Below are 19,519 nucleotides of genomic sequence, written 5' to 3' on the forward strand. Positions count from 1 at the left end.
GTCACCGCCGCTGGGCTGTTGGTCCCGCTGAAGCTATCGAGGTTCTGATCGTTTCCATTTTTGTTTGGGTTCAAATTCGGACTCTTGGCGACGCTTTCTGAAAGATAAATCAACAAATAAACACTGCGCACTGTTTAGTTGTCTGTTACGAGCACCGGAAACAGCAGAGTAAAGCGAAAGTTAAGGGACGAAAATGAGTGTGGAGGCGTACGGGCCGAGCTCCCAGACCCTCACCTTCCTGGACACCGAAGAAGCGGAGCTGCTCGGAGCGGACACCCAGGGCTCCGAGTACGACTTCACTGACTTCACTCTTCCGAGCCAGACGCAAACACAAGGCCAGACCCAGAGCCAGTTGGACGGACAGGTTCGAGGCTTTCATTTTCAGCAGAAGGCGCGGTGCTGACGTTAGCTTGCCGCTGCTAGCCCGCTATTATTAAAACTACTAGCCTCCTTAGCTTAGCTTAAGCTAACGTTTGCTAAGACCGTTAAGTACACTCTTAAAGTTGCTCCAGTTGTCTCACATCCTTATTTCTGATAGCTAAATCAAAACAGAGTCACGGAAATGTCTCCAGTTGTTTGGGATGACAGTAGTTTCACCGTTGACAATCTGTCAACGTGTCCACATCCTCACTGTGCGCCTTCCTCAGCCGTTAGCTGGTCTGTTAGCACCGAGTTTGTCTCATAATGGTCGTCTCTACCACATGTTAGAGGCTAAAATACTATTCTCAAGCAGAAGAACAGCTTCTCTGCAGAAAGTTTACTGAATTATAAGTAAACATGTTAGGTGAAGCTCGTGTTGGGGTGAAAGTATAGTTAGCCGTAATGGCGCTTATGGAAAAAACGCATGTGGAAGGTGAAAATCACAGATAAAATGGACCAGTAATTTATTCCCTACGCATTCGACAGATCAATGGTCCTGATGAGGGTCTTCACAATGGAGGAATGGATGATTCTGTGGCCAAAACCAGCCAGTTGTTGGGCGAGCTCAACTTTGAGGAGGATGAAGAAGACACCTACTACACCAAAGATCTTCCAATACACGCATGCAGGTACCGTGAGATTAACCAGAACATGCTGGGGTGTTCTACTGCTCTGTTTTTCTCCATATTATTCCTCTAACACTGTGTCACCTAAACCCCAGACACATTTTATCATTCTAACTATGTTAAAGTAGCACCTTTCAGATGAACCTTCTGGTCTTTGATCATCCATCTGTTATTTTTGGTTAGTTTGGGGTCAGGTTGTGGGCACTCAGCCCAGCTCCTCCAGGGGAATCCCCAGGCATTCCCAGATTAGAAACATAATCTCTCCAGCTTGTCCTGTTTTTTTCCTCTGGCGTCCATTGTCTGTGTACATATATTTTTAGTAGAATAACATGTTGAGTGATGCAGAGCTTTTCTTGTATTTAAGATATATCTGTGCAGCCTTAGTGGTGATGGAGACACAGAGGGGAATCCCTGAAACACTTTAGATATGTGGCTCAAAATACTCATCTGGGAGTCTTTCCAGTTATTTGGAAATATAAACAAAAGCATCAGCTGATCAGAGGTGTTCTTTGTTGCATCTTGGTGTCACTGGATTCATTCTTCCAGCTTCTTTCAAGCAGTTTAAATGAAAATTGTCTTATATGACCTCTATGAATAGGGAGTATAAATAAGGCTAAAGTTTTGTAGGTTTTGGCTTTAAATTGTGCTGCAATGTAAGGAAATTAAAACTGATTCACAGAGGAAACTAGTCTTCCAAGTTGACTGGATATAGCATGATTTATATGATCTGTGGTCCAACATCACGCTTCTTTGTATAATAGCAAACATTTATGTATTTTATAAATCATTAAAGGTAAATTCTGTGTGTTATTTTTTTAACAATCATATAAATCAGAGCTGTTGTGTAAGCAGTCTGATCCTGGGAAGAAAAATGTATCGTTTCCTTCATTGGTAAATTATTTTTCATGGATGTAGCAGCTCTGCAGCTTGTTACCATCCTGCATTAGTGACATCTGCTTTATTGGAAACTATTTGTAACTTTACTCACTACTTTGTGCAGGTTTGTTTCAGACAAACACTCCTTTGTTTACAGTAATTTTTTCCTCTGTTCTGCATTTCCTGAAAGCACACACTGCTGTGATTTTGACTTGTGAATGACACAGTGCCCCATAATGGGACAATGTTTTCTGTTGAGCAGTGATCAGAGGGAGGCTGCTGTTGACCATTAACATTTTACTAAAGAGGGAAATCAGATAAATATATTTTTGTAAAGTTGTTTTGCAGGATCAATCCGTGGTTAGAATTTAAAATAATGTAATATTAAATGATGCAAAATGCTAAATATCTAGATTTCTGGGATGAAACATGTCTTTGTTTTGCAGCTACTGCGGTATCCATGACCCAGCGTGTGTGGTGTACTGCAACACCAGTAAGAAGTGGTTCTGTAACGGCCGTGGCAACACGTCTGGCAGGTCTGTGGTCTCATCTTCCTCTGATCATCACACCAGGACTGTGGATGAAAACAGTCATATTGTTGGATATGTGTGATGTGATAGTTTCCTGTTGATGCTGTCACATTGAAGCCAATATTACCAAAAGTGTGGTTTATTACTAAATTACTACATTGTGTCATTAAACCAATCTTAAAATGTGTTATGTACACCAATTGTCATGCACCATAGAATACTATCAATAAACATTACAGCTCTGGAAAAAAAATCAGAGAGCACTTAAAATGATCAGTTTCTCTGATTTTACTTTTTATAGGTATATGAATAAAATGAACATTGTTCTTTTATTCTATGAACTACTGACAACATGTCTGTAATTCATAGCAAAAATTTTGTATTTATCTGCAGAAAATAAGAAATGGTAAAAATAATGAAAAAGATGCAAGTAATGCAGAGAAAACAAGTTGATATTAATTTAGAAACAGTAATACTAATGTTTTAACTCAGGAAGAGTTCAGAATCGGTATTTGGTGGAAAAACCAGGAGGTTTCCACTGAGGTTCAGTGCAGTGGGCTCTTCATTTTTACCAGAGCTGTTTATATGTAACTATTTCTGCATCTTTGGTGACTTTGTGTCCTTTGTTTCCCCTCCAGCCACATTGTGAACCACATGGTGAGGGCCAAATGTAAAGAGGTGACTCTGCATAAAGACGGGCCTCTGGGCGAAACGGTGCTGGAGTGCTACAACTGCGGCTGTCGCAACGTCTTCCTGCTGGGCTTCATCCCGGCTAAAGCCGACTCTGTGGTGGTGCTGCTCTGCAGGTAAAGGCAATCAACCAGCGGCTGGTTTATTACTGCTCCTAAACTTTCTGTTACACTTATTACAAACAAGATATGATGAATGTTCTCACTTTGAGGAGAGAAGTCTGTTGTAGCACCTATTTCTTATTTCGTCTACAGTCCAGCGAACAGTTTTGTCTGCTGATTTTGTTTAAAAGCAGGAATTCACAGTTTATGTATATTTCTGTTGGGGAAACATTGACAAAATATAAAATGATTGTTTTAGATTCTCTTCTCTTTCAAATCTGCTCCTAAAACAGGCTTAAAACTTTGCTTAGATGGTTAACCTCAAACAGTCTTATTTATCCACTGGTTGGTTCTCTATGATGGAAAATAATACATTTAATTAAATTTTAATGGAAAAAGAAACTAGGAAGTTAACTGAACTGCGACAACACTGTAGGTTTTGACGTAACTTTGATGTAAGAGCAGAAACACTCTGATCTCTGAAAGAAAACTGTATAATAATGGTTATATTTACTTTCCCTTTGGGATTAATAAAGTATTTTTTAGTTGCCACATATCAAACAATGAAAAAAAAAAAACAGTTTAATTGAACAAAGTTGTATTTATTTTGCTTCAGGCAAGTTAAAAATAAGTTGGAACTGAAAAATAGTTTTGGTTTGGGTTCTTTGTTTACACACCTGTTGCAGTGTGACGTGATCAGCCTCGGCTGCCTGCTTAAAGAGGCTCTGCTGCAGAATTAAATATGGGTGGGGATATTTAAACACTTGCTGACCTTTGCCCTTTACAAACCAACCAGCAGCTGATCTGATGCACTTGTAAACAAGTCCAGCGTCTCGCACTTCATCAGGAACAGAAACTAAATCATTCTCAGCAACCTGTCTTTCCGGATTGTTATATTTTAGTTTGGCAGTTTGCTGTTTTATTCGTCAATATGCTGAAAATGTGCTTTTACATCCACATATGATTGATTGTGTTCCAGTTTCCATGTTCCAGTTTTCCAGCCACTTTTTGATCTCATTGTGTGTGAGAATCACAGCAACATTGAAATGTCTTTAACATAGAGTATTAAATCAGAAGAGCGCTCGGTCTCCAGTAAATACTCTCCAGTAAAAGTTGCAATTAACTTCTTTTAGTTAATTCTTAATTCTTCTTTTAATTAGCTTTTCCTTATCCGAGTTAGATCACTTTGTGGTGTTTCTAAATACTTCAGCTTTGTTTTAGGGCTGAAACGATTAATCAGATTACTTGATTATTGACATAATTGTCAGCTAATGTAGTACTGATTAATTAATTAGAGTATACAGACGAAAAAGAGGCTGAAAAATCAACTTAAGAGCAGAAATTAAGCCAGAAATGTTCAAAATGTGTTTTCTATTTAGCATTGAATATAAAAATCAACTTTATTTGACCCAAAACTCCTATAGAGGTTTAGTTTTAGCTTCAGCTGGTTCAGATTCACTAATAAAATGTTTACTTTCTTATTTTAAAAAATTATTTGCGTTGTTTATTTGGATCTTTTAATGGATTTCTAATATTATACAAAAAATCTTCAAGTTGTTAAATGAAAAATCTGCCAGATTTTTATTCAATTAATCATCAGAATAGTAGATTTACTCAGGTAATATTTAGCTGCAGCCCTGCTTTGTTTTACACATATCCTGAAGTTGTTTTCTCTGCGGTGCTGAAGGTTCAGGATGTTTTGGTCCATTTAACTTTAAATGCTCTCCAATAACTTTCTGGTTTCCAACCAACAGAGATAATCACATGTTAGCAGTTTCTGAATTGTTCTCCTTTGCATCTCAGAACCTCAGAAAATATATTTTATTCGCCTTTTTCTGAGTAAGGAAGTCTGAGAAGTTGATGTAAAAGGTCAAAAAGCCAGAAAGTTTTCTGACTACTTTGATTTAATTTGTTTCCAAAGACAAAATTACAAATAGATGAGTGAGAATCTGTTCAGTGGGAGCCTTCAGATCACAGTTCAGTTTGTTACATCTGTGTTGGTTCACGATGCAGCTGCAGGCCGAAGCACGGGTTTGTGTTGGCATAACAAGTTATAAAATATCCACTGAATTACAGATCATGTTATTAAATCGCCTTTGTTAAGTATTTACTTTCTGATTTCATTTTCGCGTGCAGGCAGCCGTGCGCGAGCCAGAGCAGCTTGAAAGACATCAACTGGGACAGCTCCCAGTGGCAGCCGCTGATCCAGGACCGCTGCTTCCTGTCCTGGTTGGTGAAGATCCCGTCGGAGCAGGAGCAGCTCCGCGCCCGGCAGATCACCGCCCAGCAGATCAACAAGCTGGAGGAGCTCTGGAAGGTAGCAGCGCCGCTTTACGAGGCGGTTAGAGCGGGAGACGCTGTCTGCTGCTTACCGTTACGGTCTGACTGTGGTTTTTTATTTTAAGGACAATCCTGGTGCTACTTTGGAAGACCTGGAGAAACCCGGAGTGGATGAAGAACCCCAGCATGTGCTGCTGCGCTACGAAGACGCCTACCAGTACCAGAACATCTTCGGCCCTTTGGTCAAACTGGAGGCCGACTACGACAAAAAGCTAAAAGAGTCTCAGGTACAAAATACACGAGGAGAAGAGTTTGACTCATAAAGGATGAAGAAATGAATAAATGGGATTTTTGCTTCTTATCTCAAACATTACCGCACAGAGTTTTTTCTTCCAGGTTATTTTTGACATTTTGTGGAGTTAATGAAACCTCCCAAGCGTTTCTGCATTTCTGTCATTTACTGAAACTTTAAACATTCCCTCGATAAGCTCCAAATGACAATGAGTCAAATACTGACAATTCAGTTTCTGTTTCAATTCAGTCTCTTGTTTTTAATTCTGTAGAAGCAAATTGTATGATTTGTGATTCACTTTGTTGTTTGAGTTTAGTATAAGGTTAAGGACGTACTGTTATCCAAAAAATGGGATAATTCTGAAAAGTCCAGCACATTTTTTTTCTTTTATGATTTTTCTTTACATTTACTCTCCAACAGTTCCCTAAAAATCCCAGATCTGCTGCTTGGAATCATTTTATCACAGAAACGACCTACATATGACAAACTTAGCATTTAATAAAGCTGCGTTTGTTTCTCTTTTTTTTTGGCTGTTTTGTAATTTCTGAGTAGAATGAAAAATAATAATAAACAGGAAAATATTAACTTTACTGAAACAAACTACTATAGGCCTTATTATTTAGATTATCACCACTACTATACATGGAAAATAACAATGTACAGTGTGGAATATTTACAAAAATTACTTTAAATGAGAAACATCTTATTAGAGTATTTAATGTAAAGTAATGTGTTTCTAAGCAGACCACTGATCCTCAATGACTAAAGGTAAAACTGCGGAGTTGTTTTTAGTAAATGCAGAAACTCCCTCCCTCGTTTCTCCACAGCTTTCAGACAACTTTATGTTGAGTCCTGATAAAACCGGGTCGGTTCTGCTCACTGCCAGGCTCAAACGCCTCCATCGTATTCAGAAGATAAACTTACAGTTAATCTTCTGAATACGAGATCAGATTTGATCTGAGGAGTTTTTGATTGATGTGTGTAAAAGTAGCAGGAAAAAAATCTCAGTGACTGAATTTCCTTCTCCTGCAATTCAAAACAGCAGCCATGGTTGCCATAGCAACGTTTGTCACCGCAAAAAAGAGGGAAATAAATGAGGAAAACTCAGAATAGTTTTTATTTTTAACCACCTGTGGCTTTACTGAGTCTTCTGCAGATGTTCAGTTGTTGTTTGTTTTCTTTTCCAGACTCAAGACAATATAACCGTCAGGTGGGACCTGGGGTTAAACAAAAAGCGGATTGCATATTTCACACTTCCCAAGACGGATTCAGGTGGTAATGCTTTTAACGTTGTTTCCTCCAGTGGTTCTGTGGTGTCGCTGTAGCTCCCTCCAAACTCCCCTCAGTCATCAGACTTGCATGCAGCCTCCCTCCTTCCTGCATTTTTTTGGTGGCATCCCTACATTTTCTTTTTTTTTTTTTTTTTTTTTTCACCAGTTTGTTGTCATGAGTGATGGGGCGTGATTGATGTTCTTGTTGCTTTTCAGCGTAAACGGGTCAGTAACTTGTTTGTTTTTGGTGAACCCCAGATATGCGGCTGATGCAGGGCGACGAGATCTGCCTGCGCTACAAAGGAGACTTGGCTCCTCTGTGGAAAGGCATCGGTCACGTCATCAAAGTCCCCGACAGTATCCTTCACGTTCCCTGCAGCTTCAGCTGTGCCCGACAAATCGATGTAATGTTTAAAAACGATTAAAAGTGCAGCTGTGTTGTTTTTGTCCTTAATAGCTTGTTTTTAAAGACTATGGGGATGAAATTGCCATTGAGCTGCGCAGCAGTGTCGGAGCGCCTGTGGAAATCCCTCATAACTTCCAAGTGGATTTTGTTTGGAAATCAACTTCCTTTGACAGGTTTGTGACATTTTTAAAGATTTAAATTAGGGGTGCACCGATTTGTCAGCCAGCCGATTTCCTTAATTTTGGGAGATTGGTGATTTTTACATGTGAAGCCGCTCTTATCCACCGGTCTTAAAATCAACCTCTGTGCTTTTCTTTTCTCCTGTTAGAGAGGTTTTACTGACAAACCGTCCGACCAGGTCATGGCTGCACATTTACAATTAACAATAATCACCCCATTGTTGCCAATTCAGCAACTTTCTTGATCTATCGAGCAACATTTCAGACAAAAATCTGGTATCGGCCAAAATCGTAATCGGTAAGTTAGGCTTTTTAAAATATCAGCAGTCGGTGCAGCCTTAATTTAAATTATAAAAATAAAAATACAGGCAGTCTGGATTTTTATTTGTCTCCAGTTTGTTTCAGTTTTAATATATATTCTTATTTTCTAGAAAGAAGAACTTTCCTTCTTTCTCAGTTCATTTTCCATTATAACCTAACAAATACATGTTTAAATGGCCAGGAGCCTCAGAAAAGTTGTTTAAAAAATAATATAATTTTAAAAATGATTTATAATATTTATTTAGAATTATTTTACAATTATATGTTAGTTTGAGCCGCATTTCAGTGTGAAGTGTGTGTGAATGTGGCTGTAGCGTGAAGCAGCTTGATATATAAATGGAGTTGTTAATAGATTGTTGTTAATTAGGAGATAATTGGTGTTTGGTGAAGATCGAGGGCCTTGTTTATTGAAAACTTTAGATTTGGTCCAGAGATGATTGGAAAACAAGTTTCATCTGCGATTCATTAAACCTGGATCTTCTGGCCAACCCTCGTCTACCAATCAGGTGGCAGGAATTATGATTTATATTTAATAATTGTAATGATTTGTAGCTTCAGTCCCTTTAACACAGAATTGATGAGAAAGATTTATGAAAAATAATATTTTGTTTGTTGGCAACAATATTGATTGACTGAGCGAAAATAAACGCAGAAGCCTAAATGCATCAGAAGTTTAAAATGTTGTGTGTTGTTTTAAAAGCACTTGTTAGGGAGAAAATGTATTTAATGATCGCATACAGGGCTGCATGATTTTAAAAAAATATTGCAGTGACGTCATCAGGTGAGATATTCCACTTTTCTTCTTTCCTCCGTCTCTAATCTGACTCCGTTTGAGCTTCAGCTTTTTTGGTACTTCCTCACATCCGTCCCAAAGTCTGGAAAACGGCAGTATGGGGAACATTTGCTCAGATTTCCATTCATTATTGTGATTCTAGCTTTAGGAAATTAAATCAACTTAAAAGTCATAAACATTGGTTGAATCCGGTAGTTATTTCAACTTTGTCTTAATTTAAATATCATTATAGTTTCCAGTTCAACGGCAGTCTTCCTTAAAAGTCCTTATTTTAATGCAGTTTTAAAATATTTTCTGATCCAGAAGCTAAAAGTTGCACATTTGGACTTTGATTCGTTCTTCCTGTTTGTGTTTTTGCTCAGGATGCAGAGCGCCCTGAAGACGTTTGCCGTCGATGAAACCTCCGTGTCCGGTTACATTTACCACAAACTTCTGGGTCACGAGGTTGAAGACGTCACCATCAAGTGCCAGCTGCCGAAGCGCTTCACCGCTCCGGGCCTGCCGGACCTGAACCACTCACAGGTCAGAGCCAAACTCTGATTACCCTCCATTATGTGCATCCAATGTTGTAGTTTTCCCATTTATTTGTTTATTTGTATTAAAAACTCCACCCTTTGTCCAGGTTTACGCTGTGAAGACAGTGCTGCAGCGGCCGCTCAGTCTCATCCAGGGGCCGCCCGGCACCGGCAAGACCGTCACCTCCGCCACGATCGTGTACCACCTGTCCCGGCAGGGGAATGGGTAAGACGCATCGTCCTTAAATTTAGACGATCTCCAGGTGCCACGACTCCCTAAAGCAGCTTTACCGTTTCTGTGTTTGGTCCTGCAGACCAGTCCTGGTGTGCGCTCCCAGCAACATCGCCGTGGATCAGCTGACGGAGAAGATCGACAAGACCGGCCTGAAGGTCGTCAGGCTGTGCGCCAAGAGCCGGGAGGCCATCGAGTCTCCGGTCTCTTTCCTGGCGCTCCACAACCAGATCAGCAACATGGACAGGTCAGCGGAGAAGAAGGAACGTCAAACGCCTGAACGTGTTTTAACAGTTGTTGTTAAGTCAGTTGATCAATCACATTCAATCAAACTTTATTTATAAGGCATTTCAAGGTGCTTTACATCATAAAAACACTAAAACATGAAGTCTTAGAACGTCTTAGAGTGCCGTCTTTACACATCAGATTGTTGATGATGTTTCTAAAGCAACTTCAACCAGGTGGGTTTTTAGTCTAGATCTAAAGACGCTCAGTGTTTCAGCTGTTTTGCAGTTTTCTGGAAGTTTATTCCGGATTGGTGGTGCATAGAAGCTGAATGCTGTTTGGTTCTGGTTAAGTTATAAAATGGTAACAATCACCTGGGCTGAAACGATTAATTAATAGTTGACTGGACTGAACACAGACTCAAAGAAATAAATATCATTTGGTGATAAAAGCAACATATTCAAAGCAGTAATTAAATGTTATAAAAACATTTTTCTTTCACGATAACACTTTTGTCTGTAAATATGCTTTAGCCAAAAGTGGCATTTTTAGCTTCTTTTTATGCCATAAAATAATTGTTAGCTGCAGCCCGTCAGTCACCATCGCTGCCAGTCTTTGCTCATGTCTTCATATTCTTGTGGTTGATCTAAACTTTCCTATGGACTCAAACTTTTGGGACCCATCATGTTAGATTATGAAAAAAAAAACTGAAAAAGAAACTAAAAACATAAAATCAAAACCAATAATTAGATTTTAAATTTGTTCAGTTGAATGTTTCTGATATTTGTGATTGCTACGGATGTAAATGTTGTTGGTTCAAGCGTTGAACTGTGGGTGAGTTTCAGCGTCTGCTCTCGGTCTCTGCAGCATGCCGGAGCTCCAGAAGCTGCAGCAGCTGAAGGATGAGACCGGAGAGCTGTCGTCCGCTGACGAGAAGCGTTACCGGGCCCTGAAGCGCACCGCCGAGAGGGAGCTGCTCATGGTGAGAGCTCAGGGTTCTCTGAAAACATCCATAAATCCGTGACGGACTGTGAAATAAACTCTGTTTTGTTCATGGTGTCTGCAACCGTGAAAAGTAAATAGTAAGTTGGCCTCATGTGGCACAACGATTTAATTTAATATGTCGCTGTTTTTCTGTTGGGACCGTTGTGTCAGGAAAAAGTTTGAGTCGTGCGCAGACATCTTGATTGTGTTTTCGATCCGATTCAGGCTACCGCTAGCTAGCTGCTAATCTACACTTGCTAGCTTCCTGATTTCCTTCTGTCATGAGTTGGTAGGAATTTAATTTGGCTGGTTAACTGATGTTTTTGCTGTTGGTTCATTTCTGTTGCCAACCCATGTGAGGCTTAGAGCTATGTGGAGTGCAAGAAGCATTGACATGAGTTTCAGTTTTTCTTAAACTTGATTGTAATACAGCGGGATCCCCTGAGCATCCCCTGTATATTTAGTTTATAAGTTTTAAGTCCTTAAATTTCATTCAAGGTGGCATTAAAAAGGTCTGAAACAAGACCTTTTATGGAAAATTCACCTTTGTGCATTTTTTTGTACTTCCATTTGGGTTTCTACTGTTTTTATAAACAGCCCAAGCGTTTAAATAAATCCCACCCAGATTTGCTTTTGGAAATAAGCAAATGTTTCTTGGTGAAACGTGCCGTTTCAATAACGTCCAGAATGTGGCATCACAAATCAGCAGGCACTGCCCCGTCACCTAGCAACCCAAGCAGAGCTCCAGCATATTTGGTCAGCTCTCTCTAAATGCTGTATAATGGCTGCTGGAAAAGAGAAGTGTTTAGTTGTTGAGTTATCATTCAGAAAACACTTGCTGCATTCTTCTTGGTTGTGCAAGAGGCTCTACTTCTGTTTTTCAAAGATGCACGGTTGTATAATCGCGCATCTGTTTGCAGCCATTTTTTTCGTTGCAGCCATTGTAAACGTTGTAATTTGGGCTGCAGCCCACAGCAGATTATTTTGACTTAAAATGAAGCTCATTTTAGAAGGAGCTCAAAATAGGCAGAAAATATAATCAGTGAAAAATGATTTTGTGCAAAAAAAGGGAAAATGACGGAACATGTTTAGTTCAGCCTACAGATGTAACCTAACCTGTTCAAGGAACAATAGCCGTTAATTTGGCTTGTTGAACATGGTGTTGATGCCGTGCAGACAGAAGGAATCAATCTTCTGTCTCCTCTTTGTTGTGCAGAACGCTGACGTGATTTGCTGCACCTGCGTCGGAGCCGGAGATCCCCGTCTGGCCAAGATGCAGTTCCGGTCCATCCTGATCGACGAGAGCACCCAGGCCACCGAGCCGGAGTGCATGGTCCCCGTGGTGCTGGGAGCAAAGCAGGTACAGGCAGGCACCAAAACGACCACCTCCATGCTAAACGCTGCTTCATGACAGGAACGACTCCAGTCCAGCTCATCTGAGTGTTACATCAGTCTGACGGATTCTTTAAATTGAATTTCAATTCAGTGTTTGATATTCAAACAGGAATTATTTACAGTTTGATCTTTTCATACACCTGATGGAAAAAGACATTTTCTTTCACCATCTGAAGTTAAATCAGACCTAACCTCTCTTGTTTTTAGGTAAATTAAGATTACCAAAATTATCTAAAATATATTTGCTGAATGCTAGAAAACTTGGTTGGCAAACACTTTTTTAGAGATTTTCTTTGTGGTTTAGCATTTAATTTGATCAGCAATGTAATTTAAACATTGAAACAATTAGTATTGTTCTTAATTTGTCAATATGCTTATTAATCTGTGTAATTGAGTTAAATGTTGGTCTTTATACGTCTACTACGTCAGTGAAATTGGGGGATTTTTGTTAAATTAGCGTTTTATTCTCGGACCGTCGGCTGCATACAGAGTGAGAGAGACATTTCCAAACATAACGTTTTGTTATATTTTAGTTTGTATTGTCTGTAAAATACCATCAGAGGACATTAATAGGCAGGAATAAGTTACATCAGATAATCATGAGTTTTAGTTGATTAGTATTGTTTTTATTTTAAAAGTTAGAAAACTTACCCTGAAGATGTTTTGAAGGTGTTGGACCTTCGCTGTGGGAAATGTGTATAAACCCGTTTCGGTTGTGAAGTTCTGCCCCACTCGCCTGTTTTGCAGCTGATTCTGGTGGGCGACCACTGCCAGCTGGGTCCGGTGGTGATGTGTAAGAAAGCGGCGAAGGCGGGTTTGTCTCAGTCCCTGTTCGAGCGACTGGTGGTGCTGGGAATCCGGCCGATCCGCCTGCAGGTCCAGTACCGCATGCACCCGGCTCTCAGTGCCTTCCCGTCCAACATCTTCTACGAGGGCTCCCTGCAGAACGGCGTCACAGCAGGTGAGCCCAAAACGTCTGGTTTCCTCAGGTCTGGTTCCTCCTGCAGATCGGCAGGTTAAAGAAAACAAATCTCTGCTTCTCCCAGCTGATCGCATCAAGAAAGGCTTCGACTTCCAGTGGCCGCAGCCGGACAAACCCATGTTCTTCTACGTGACTCAGGGTCAGGAGGAAATCGCCAGTTCTGGAACGTCATACCTGAACAGGTATCAACAGCCGTCTTCTTTCATAATTTAATCCAAAGATCAGAAATATTTACGGACACGAATCAAAGTCTGGGCCGCTACCACAAAGAAAAACCAGAGACCGCAATAAGCAGTTAGTTAAAATAAATCAAAGTGAGCTCAGTAATTTCTTTTGATTAATGATTCATATTTTTGAAGAGCAGTTTTAATTACAGAGACATTAAAATCCACTTTACACTGCAAAAACTGAAAATCTTACCAAGTAGTTTTGGTCTAGTTTCCTAGTGCAAAAAAACTAAACAAAACTGACTTAAAAGTAACTTTTCAGCAAAAACAGGAGCTTGATTTAAGTTTAAAAAAATTACTTAATATTGAAGCAGAAAAACTTATTATTACTTGGTTTTGTCTTAATTCAAGTGTACTAAATATTTGCAGTACTGCAAAAACATGTACTGGTTTTTATTTCCATTTTATTCTTTCTGGTTGTTATTTTGGATATTTAAAATAACTTCCAGTTCCAGTGTTAATTATTCTTTACTAAATTAAAGTTTATTAGTCTTTGAAGACACCAACTTGCATTATTTGAAAAAACAACAATATTATTGTTTATGGCTGGGATAATTTATCCTCCAGCTTAAGCTGTCACTTCACTCTTTACACCAGAACTACTGATCCAATCTGTAGCCATTTGTTTTTCATATTTAATGAAATGCTGGTGTTTTCCAGGACGGAGGCAGCAAACGTGGAGAAAATCACCACCAGGTTGCTGAAGGCGGGAGCGAAACCGGACCAGATCGGCATCATCACGCCGTACGAGGGCCAGCGCTCCTACCTGGTCCAGTACATGCAGTTCAGCGGCTCCCTGCACACCAAGCTGTACCAGGTCACTAACACCCAACGGTTACAGTTTATTCAAACTACAACAGCTGAGTAATGACCCGGGACGTTATTTGGTCACTTCAACTCTTCACTTGTGTTGTTTCTGGACAGCAAGTGGAAATCGCCAGTGTGGACGCCTTCCAGGGCAGAGAGAAGGACTTCATCATCCTGTCCTGCGTTCGAGCCAACGAGCATCAGGGCATCGGCTTCCTGAACGACCCGCGGCGCCTCAATGTGGCGCTGACCAGAGCAAAGTGAGTCGCCAAGTTACTGTTCAAGTTTCTATAGCAAATATCACAGTACACATGGAATAAGACAAAATTAAGCAACTTTCCAACAAGAAATAGGAGCTTGATTTAAGTCAGTAATTTCTTAATATTGTTGGATAAAGAATGTCGGTGTACCAGTTCCATTCACAGATTATTTTACGTATAGCCAGATATTTTTCTCATGCTAAAAGTGAAATAATTTGCCAGTAGAACTAATACATTTTCATCAATATTAAGGAATTATTGGCTTAAAAGAAGCTCCTATACATATAATTTAGTTTCTTATTTCAAGATATTTTGTGTAGAAGCTAGACAAGAAATACTTTAAGATGTTGTAGTTTTGCAGAGCGCGACTGAAAACATAAATAAACTGAATTATGATGCCTGTAAACAAAATTACCCTTTAAATAATTATTAGTAATCAATATGGAAACTATCGTTCCAGTTGATTAAAATATGGATTTATTTTTTTATTTGACAGCGGCCGAATCTCTGATTCATATCTTTGAATATTTTGATCTCTGGATTAAATTATTAATAATCTTGTGTTTATAAATTCAAGATGACCCTTTTATTGTTTTTGATCTAAACCAAATCCAGTATTAGTTTTAGTTAAAATGTGTTTAAGGTACGGCGTGATCATCGTGGGGAACCCCAAGGCGCTGTCCAAGCAGCCGCTGTGGAACAACCTGCTGAACTACTACAAGGAGCAGAAGGTTCTGGTGGAGGGCCCGCTCAACAACCTCAGAGAGAGCCTCATGCAGTTCAGCAAGCCTCGCAAGCTGGTCAACACCATCAACCCGGTCCGTAACTTATCCACCTGAAGGTTTCCCTCTGGTTTCAGTGAGCTAATGTTGCTGTGAATGTTAGGGGGGACGTTTCATGAGCACCGCCATGTACGACGCCCGCGAGGCGCTCATCCCGGGCTCCGCCTACGACCGCAGCAGCGCCGGTACCTATCTAAAACCACAGGCCGTTTCTGCCGTCGTCTGCGTTTGTCCTGGACTGATGTGCTGAATTCTGTTCCAGCTGGACGTCCGTCCAACATGTACTTCCAAACTCACGATCAGATCGGGATGATCGGAACCGGGCCGGGTCAGATGGCGGCCATGAACATCCCCATACCCTTCAACCTGGTGATGCCCCCGATGCCTCCGCCCAGCTATCTGGGTCAGACCAACGGCCCGGCTGCAGGTACTCTGAGCGTCTTCTCTCTGTGTGCTTAGCTTGGTGTGTGACTTCTCACTCTTTAAACGAGACACTGGCTGTGTCTTGTTAGCGGCCTGCAGCAGCGTCTTGCTGCAGCGTCCTGTTGCAGCCTGTGTCTTGTTAGCGGCCTGCAGCAGCGTCTGCAGGCCGCTGCAGCTAGAGAGGAAAACATGGAAACTTCTGGAGGATTTTTTCCAGCCTTATGATGATCATTTATTTGGATACTTGGTTTTGTAGATTTTATTTTTTTCTCACCTCTGTGTCTCTTCCTCCGTCTTCAGGCCGCGGTGCCATGAAGGGTAAACCTGGCCGGGGAGGAAGGCAGCGGGTCCGCGGCTCGGCTCACCAGGGCAACGGGCCCAACAGCCAGGCCAGCCAGGATGGGGCTTCCCAGTCCTTCTCCCAGGGGCCGCTGACTCAGGGTTACATCTCCATGAGCCAGCCCTCTCAGATGAGCCAACCTGGCCTCTCCCAGCCAGAGTTGTCCCAGGTAACACACAGATTTAACCATCTACCGGTTATTACACAGAACATCAAAACTTAAGGTTGTTTTATTTTTATTTTTGTGACGTTTGGATAAATTCAGTTGGATTTCTGTTTACAAATTCAATAAAACAAACAGTTTGAGATGCGTAATATATCTATTTATCATTCGTATCTTAACATTCAAGCAAAAACCGTCTTGAAATGCAGTGACTGTTGGCTAATCATTGGATAACCATGAATTAAGGCTTTTTACAATATACTTGGAGATTCTTGTTTAATAAAGAATAATCAAATTAAAGTAACTTTTCAATAAATCGCTGTGGTTCAGATGGAAATAATCCATCTTCTGTCTCCAGTAGCCGTGTGAACTCCTCGTTATCTGGGAAATGTGTTTTCCTCCTCATGCTGACGTTTAGGTTGATTTGCGTGTTTCTGGTGCTTCCTGTCTTCTCCTGCAGGATAGCTACCTGGGCGATGAGTTCAAGTCCCAGATCGACGTGGCTCTGTCCCAGGACTCCACTTACCAGGGTGAACGTGCGTACCAGCATGGCGGGGTGACCGGACTGTCACAGTACTAAAGTGTAAGTAGCTGCAGTTCGCTCACCAACACATTTATTAAATCAGTTAGCCAATCAGTCAGTGAAGGAACAGCTAGAGAAACGGTTGTTATTTTAAATGGATTGAGATGCGACACAAGAAAATTATTGCAAATTCTCAGCTTCCTTTCATAAAATTACCTGGTTTATTTCTCACCATAACAGGCCTGTCATTAATATCTGATAACAGTGTTAAGTTTTCATTACGGTGCTGCCTTAGTATACAAAGGTCTGTAATTAATTTGGAAAATATATGAATAATTAAATATATAAAATGTTTAAAGCTGGAAATGTTGCATCTTTGCACTTAAAGTGGTCGCCTGAGTATTAATGTTTTTATTTTTTATTTAGTATTAATCAAGACACAAAATCAAAATAAACTTTAAAGCTGCAGAATGTTACGTTGATTAAAAAATGTTTTTTACATATTTGTTAAAACTCACCATGTTGTGGCAACATGACAAAGATAATCTGTGAAAAGATCGATCTCCTCTTGTGCTCCCGACCAAAAACAACCAATCGGACCCAGGAGAAGCGTCTTAGAGCTGTCAATCATCCTCATGTACTCGCCACTCAATGTGCTAATGGCAGAGAAACAGCTTAGAAAACAGGTATCCATAAAATGGATACCTGTTTTCCTCTGCAGCTTAGTGTTGCAGGAAAACCATTTGTCTGCTGCCATCGGTGGCCACACTACCTGCTATCAGAGACATGATTGACAGCGTTAAGACCCGCCTCCGGGCTCTGATTGGTTGTTTCCAGTTAACACTGGGAAAAGACAGAGGAGCTTCATTTGATTTTTTCTTTTTCCCTCCACCGATTATCTGTCTCCTTCCGTACTGTAACATATTTTAAAAATATATTTTTTATTAAATTTACATTCTGCAGCTTTAAATGCAAACAAAAACCAATCTGAAAAGCGGCTTTCTGTGTTCCAGGTTGCCTGAAGAAGGGAGCTAGGCTTGAGCTGAGCTTAGTTCATCAGCTTTTTAATCTGGGAAATAATAAAAACATAAAATGGATACCTGTTTTCCTCTGCTACATCCGAAGCACCACCAAGTGAAAGCGACGGGATAGCGAAACCAAACCGATGACCAGCGAGAGAATGGGAGGGTAGAAGAAGAAGGAGGAGGAGAGAGCGCTAACAGACGGGCAGCGAGACGGAAAGAGGCCGCGTGAGCGAGCAAGCGAGAGAGAGAGAGAGGCGGGAGGCGACGCCCGCGGTGAGTGAAGGAGGAAAGTCGAGGATCTGGCGGCATCAGGTCGGGCTGCTGAGGGAAACAGACGAGAGATCCGCGGTCTCTCCTGAGAATCCAAGAGGCTCCGCTCCCCCCAACCCAACCCCGGCCGTCCACTCCCGAAGCTTCTGGGAAACGCTCCAGGATCAAAGCCAATCAGTGGAATTTTTAAGAACTCTTAAAATTTGGACAGAAACTGTGTCAGAAACAAAACGACCCTCCCTCCCCCCGACCTCACCTGGAGGCGGGCCGACCGCCAACCTGCCTCAACGTCCCAGAGAATTAAAAACGATTCGGCTCGTCGGGGGAGGACACCCCGCCGGGCCCGGACTCCTCGGCAGCCTCCGCAGGAAGCAGCAGTCGACTCTCCCTCTCAGAGGACGCAGGAACACTCCAGTCTGACGTCGAAATGCCTTCGTTTGCCTCGGGAACCGCCGGCGCCGCCACAGGGTCTCCAGCGAGGCGGCGGCGGACGCGGCGCGCAGACTTCAGGCAGGCATGAGACGCACATCCCGCCGACCGACGTGGTGATCGCCACGGGACAGTTTTTCTTCTCTGAATACCTTTCTTACCACAGAGCACAAAATTGCAACAAAAAAAAAAAAAATAGTTGGTGAAACTATCAAAACATGACCAGCAATGAATATTTGGCTCGGTGTCATTTGATGTTTCAGCTTCAGGCTTTTTTTTCCTACTGTAATCTCACGACAGCGGGGGTTGGCGTTTCGCTTCATGACCAGATTTATTTTATTTTATTTTTGACTGTACTCTGTGTGCTTAGATTGGCGAATGCTGAAACGCTTAGTGCTGAGGGGATCCTCGGGGGAAGTGGGGTTTTTCCACACCCGATGAACGAATCCCGCTGGAGTTGGGATAAGTGTGGAGGAAACGACGAGGCAATCGATCCACTGAGAGGTAGAAAAGGAAGGTGGCTGAGGGAGAAACCAGTTCAGAAACTAAATATTTATGAAGAAAAGATGCGGCTGTTTGGCCAAACTACCGTGGAGTTGTAATTGGGGATGAGATTAACCCTGTAATTTAAAAACTTCCTGATCAGCAGGAACGCCGTTAGCTCTGATCAGATGACGGCGGGATGAAATAAAAAGATAAAAATGCTAATCAGTGCCTAAAACCATTCAACCTTCAGATAAAAAGCTGCAGCACAGACATGAATGTAGTTCGGACTTAAACTACCAGCATCTGACGACCCTTTAGAGCAAGATGGCCGCCACAGAAAGTTGTTGTTGAATCAGCGAGGTTGATGTTGGTCGTGACTAAAAGCCACCTTCCTTCTCTGTGGAGTAAAACAGGCTGGTAGAGTTTTTTACCTTCAGTGGCATTTTGATTTGTCCAAAGCTGTTCTGCTTGCTTTATGTATTTTATTCCTTTTTGGAGATTTATGATGTTTTAGCTTCCTGGAGATCTGAGAGCCTTTTTGTTGTTCAATCAGTTGCTGCTGTGTGCATCATGATCAGCGGGTGGTGTTGTTGTTTTTGGCCCATTTTTACACAGATTTCTCTTTTGTAGCATTTTGCTGGCTACAGGAAGGAGGCAGATGCCGTT

The 19,519-nt window shown here is 41.3% G+C and overlaps 1 protein-coding gene across 3 annotated transcripts; it reads left to right on the forward strand.

The window, feature by feature from the left end:
- The first annotated feature begins 95 nt into the window (after nt 1-95).
- Nucleotides 96-19,055, forward strand: LOC103143823 (UPF1 RNA helicase and ATPase). 3 transcript variants are annotated; one of them, XM_007560525.2, is made up of 24 exons: nt 96-364; nt 907-1,049; nt 2,369-2,458; nt 3,091-3,258; nt 5,380-5,560; nt 5,649-5,810; nt 7,003-7,090; nt 7,345-7,443; nt 7,557-7,665; nt 9,148-9,307; nt 9,408-9,526; nt 9,615-9,779; nt 10,625-10,739; nt 11,958-12,101; nt 12,884-13,097; nt 13,183-13,300; nt 14,006-14,162; nt 14,270-14,412; nt 15,056-15,230; nt 15,298-15,379; nt 15,457-15,621; nt 15,918-16,126; nt 16,581-16,703; nt 17,657-19,055. In XM_007560525.2, exons 1-23 carry the CDS (start codon nt 194-196, stop codon nt 16,698-16,700), a joined length of 3,297 nt encoding a protein of 1,098 aa, XP_007560587.1. In that variant the 5' UTR covers nt 96-193; the 3' UTR covers nt 16,701-16,703; nt 17,657-19,055. The 3 variants fall into 3 exon arrangements, with proteins under 3 accessions (XP_007560587.1, XP_007560588.1, XP_007560589.1); XM_007560526.2 differs by having other exon boundaries at nt 194-364; nt 17,769-19,055; XM_007560527.2 differs by having other exon boundaries at nt 194-364; nt 7,003-7,087.
- Nucleotides 19,056-19,519: the final 464 nt, after the last annotated feature.

This window comes from Poecilia formosa, unplaced genomic scaffold (assembly GCF_000485575.1).
Source record: "Poecilia formosa unplaced genomic scaffold, Poecilia_formosa-5.1.2 Scaffold116, whole genome shotgun sequence".
NCBI classification, from domain to species: Eukaryota; Metazoa; Chordata; class Actinopteri; order Cyprinodontiformes; family Poeciliidae; genus Poecilia; species Poecilia formosa.

What these genes read in the sequence shown, in the direction of transcription:
- LOC103143823 (XM_007560525.2), top strand. Translation starts at nt 194, where the DNA reads ATGAGTGTGGAGGCGTACGGGCCGAGCTCCCAGACCCTCACCTTCCTG. An exon ending in AGCTGGAGGAGCTCTGGAAG is followed by an intron (nt 5,561 to 5,648) that starts GTAGCAGCGCCG and finishes TTTTATTTTAAG; the next exon opens with GACAATCCTGGTGCTACTTT. An exon ending in CTGTCCCGGCAGGGGAATGG is followed by an intron (nt 9,527 to 9,614) that starts GTAAGACGCATC and finishes TTGGTCCTGCAG; the next exon opens with ACCAGTCCTGGTGTGCGCTC.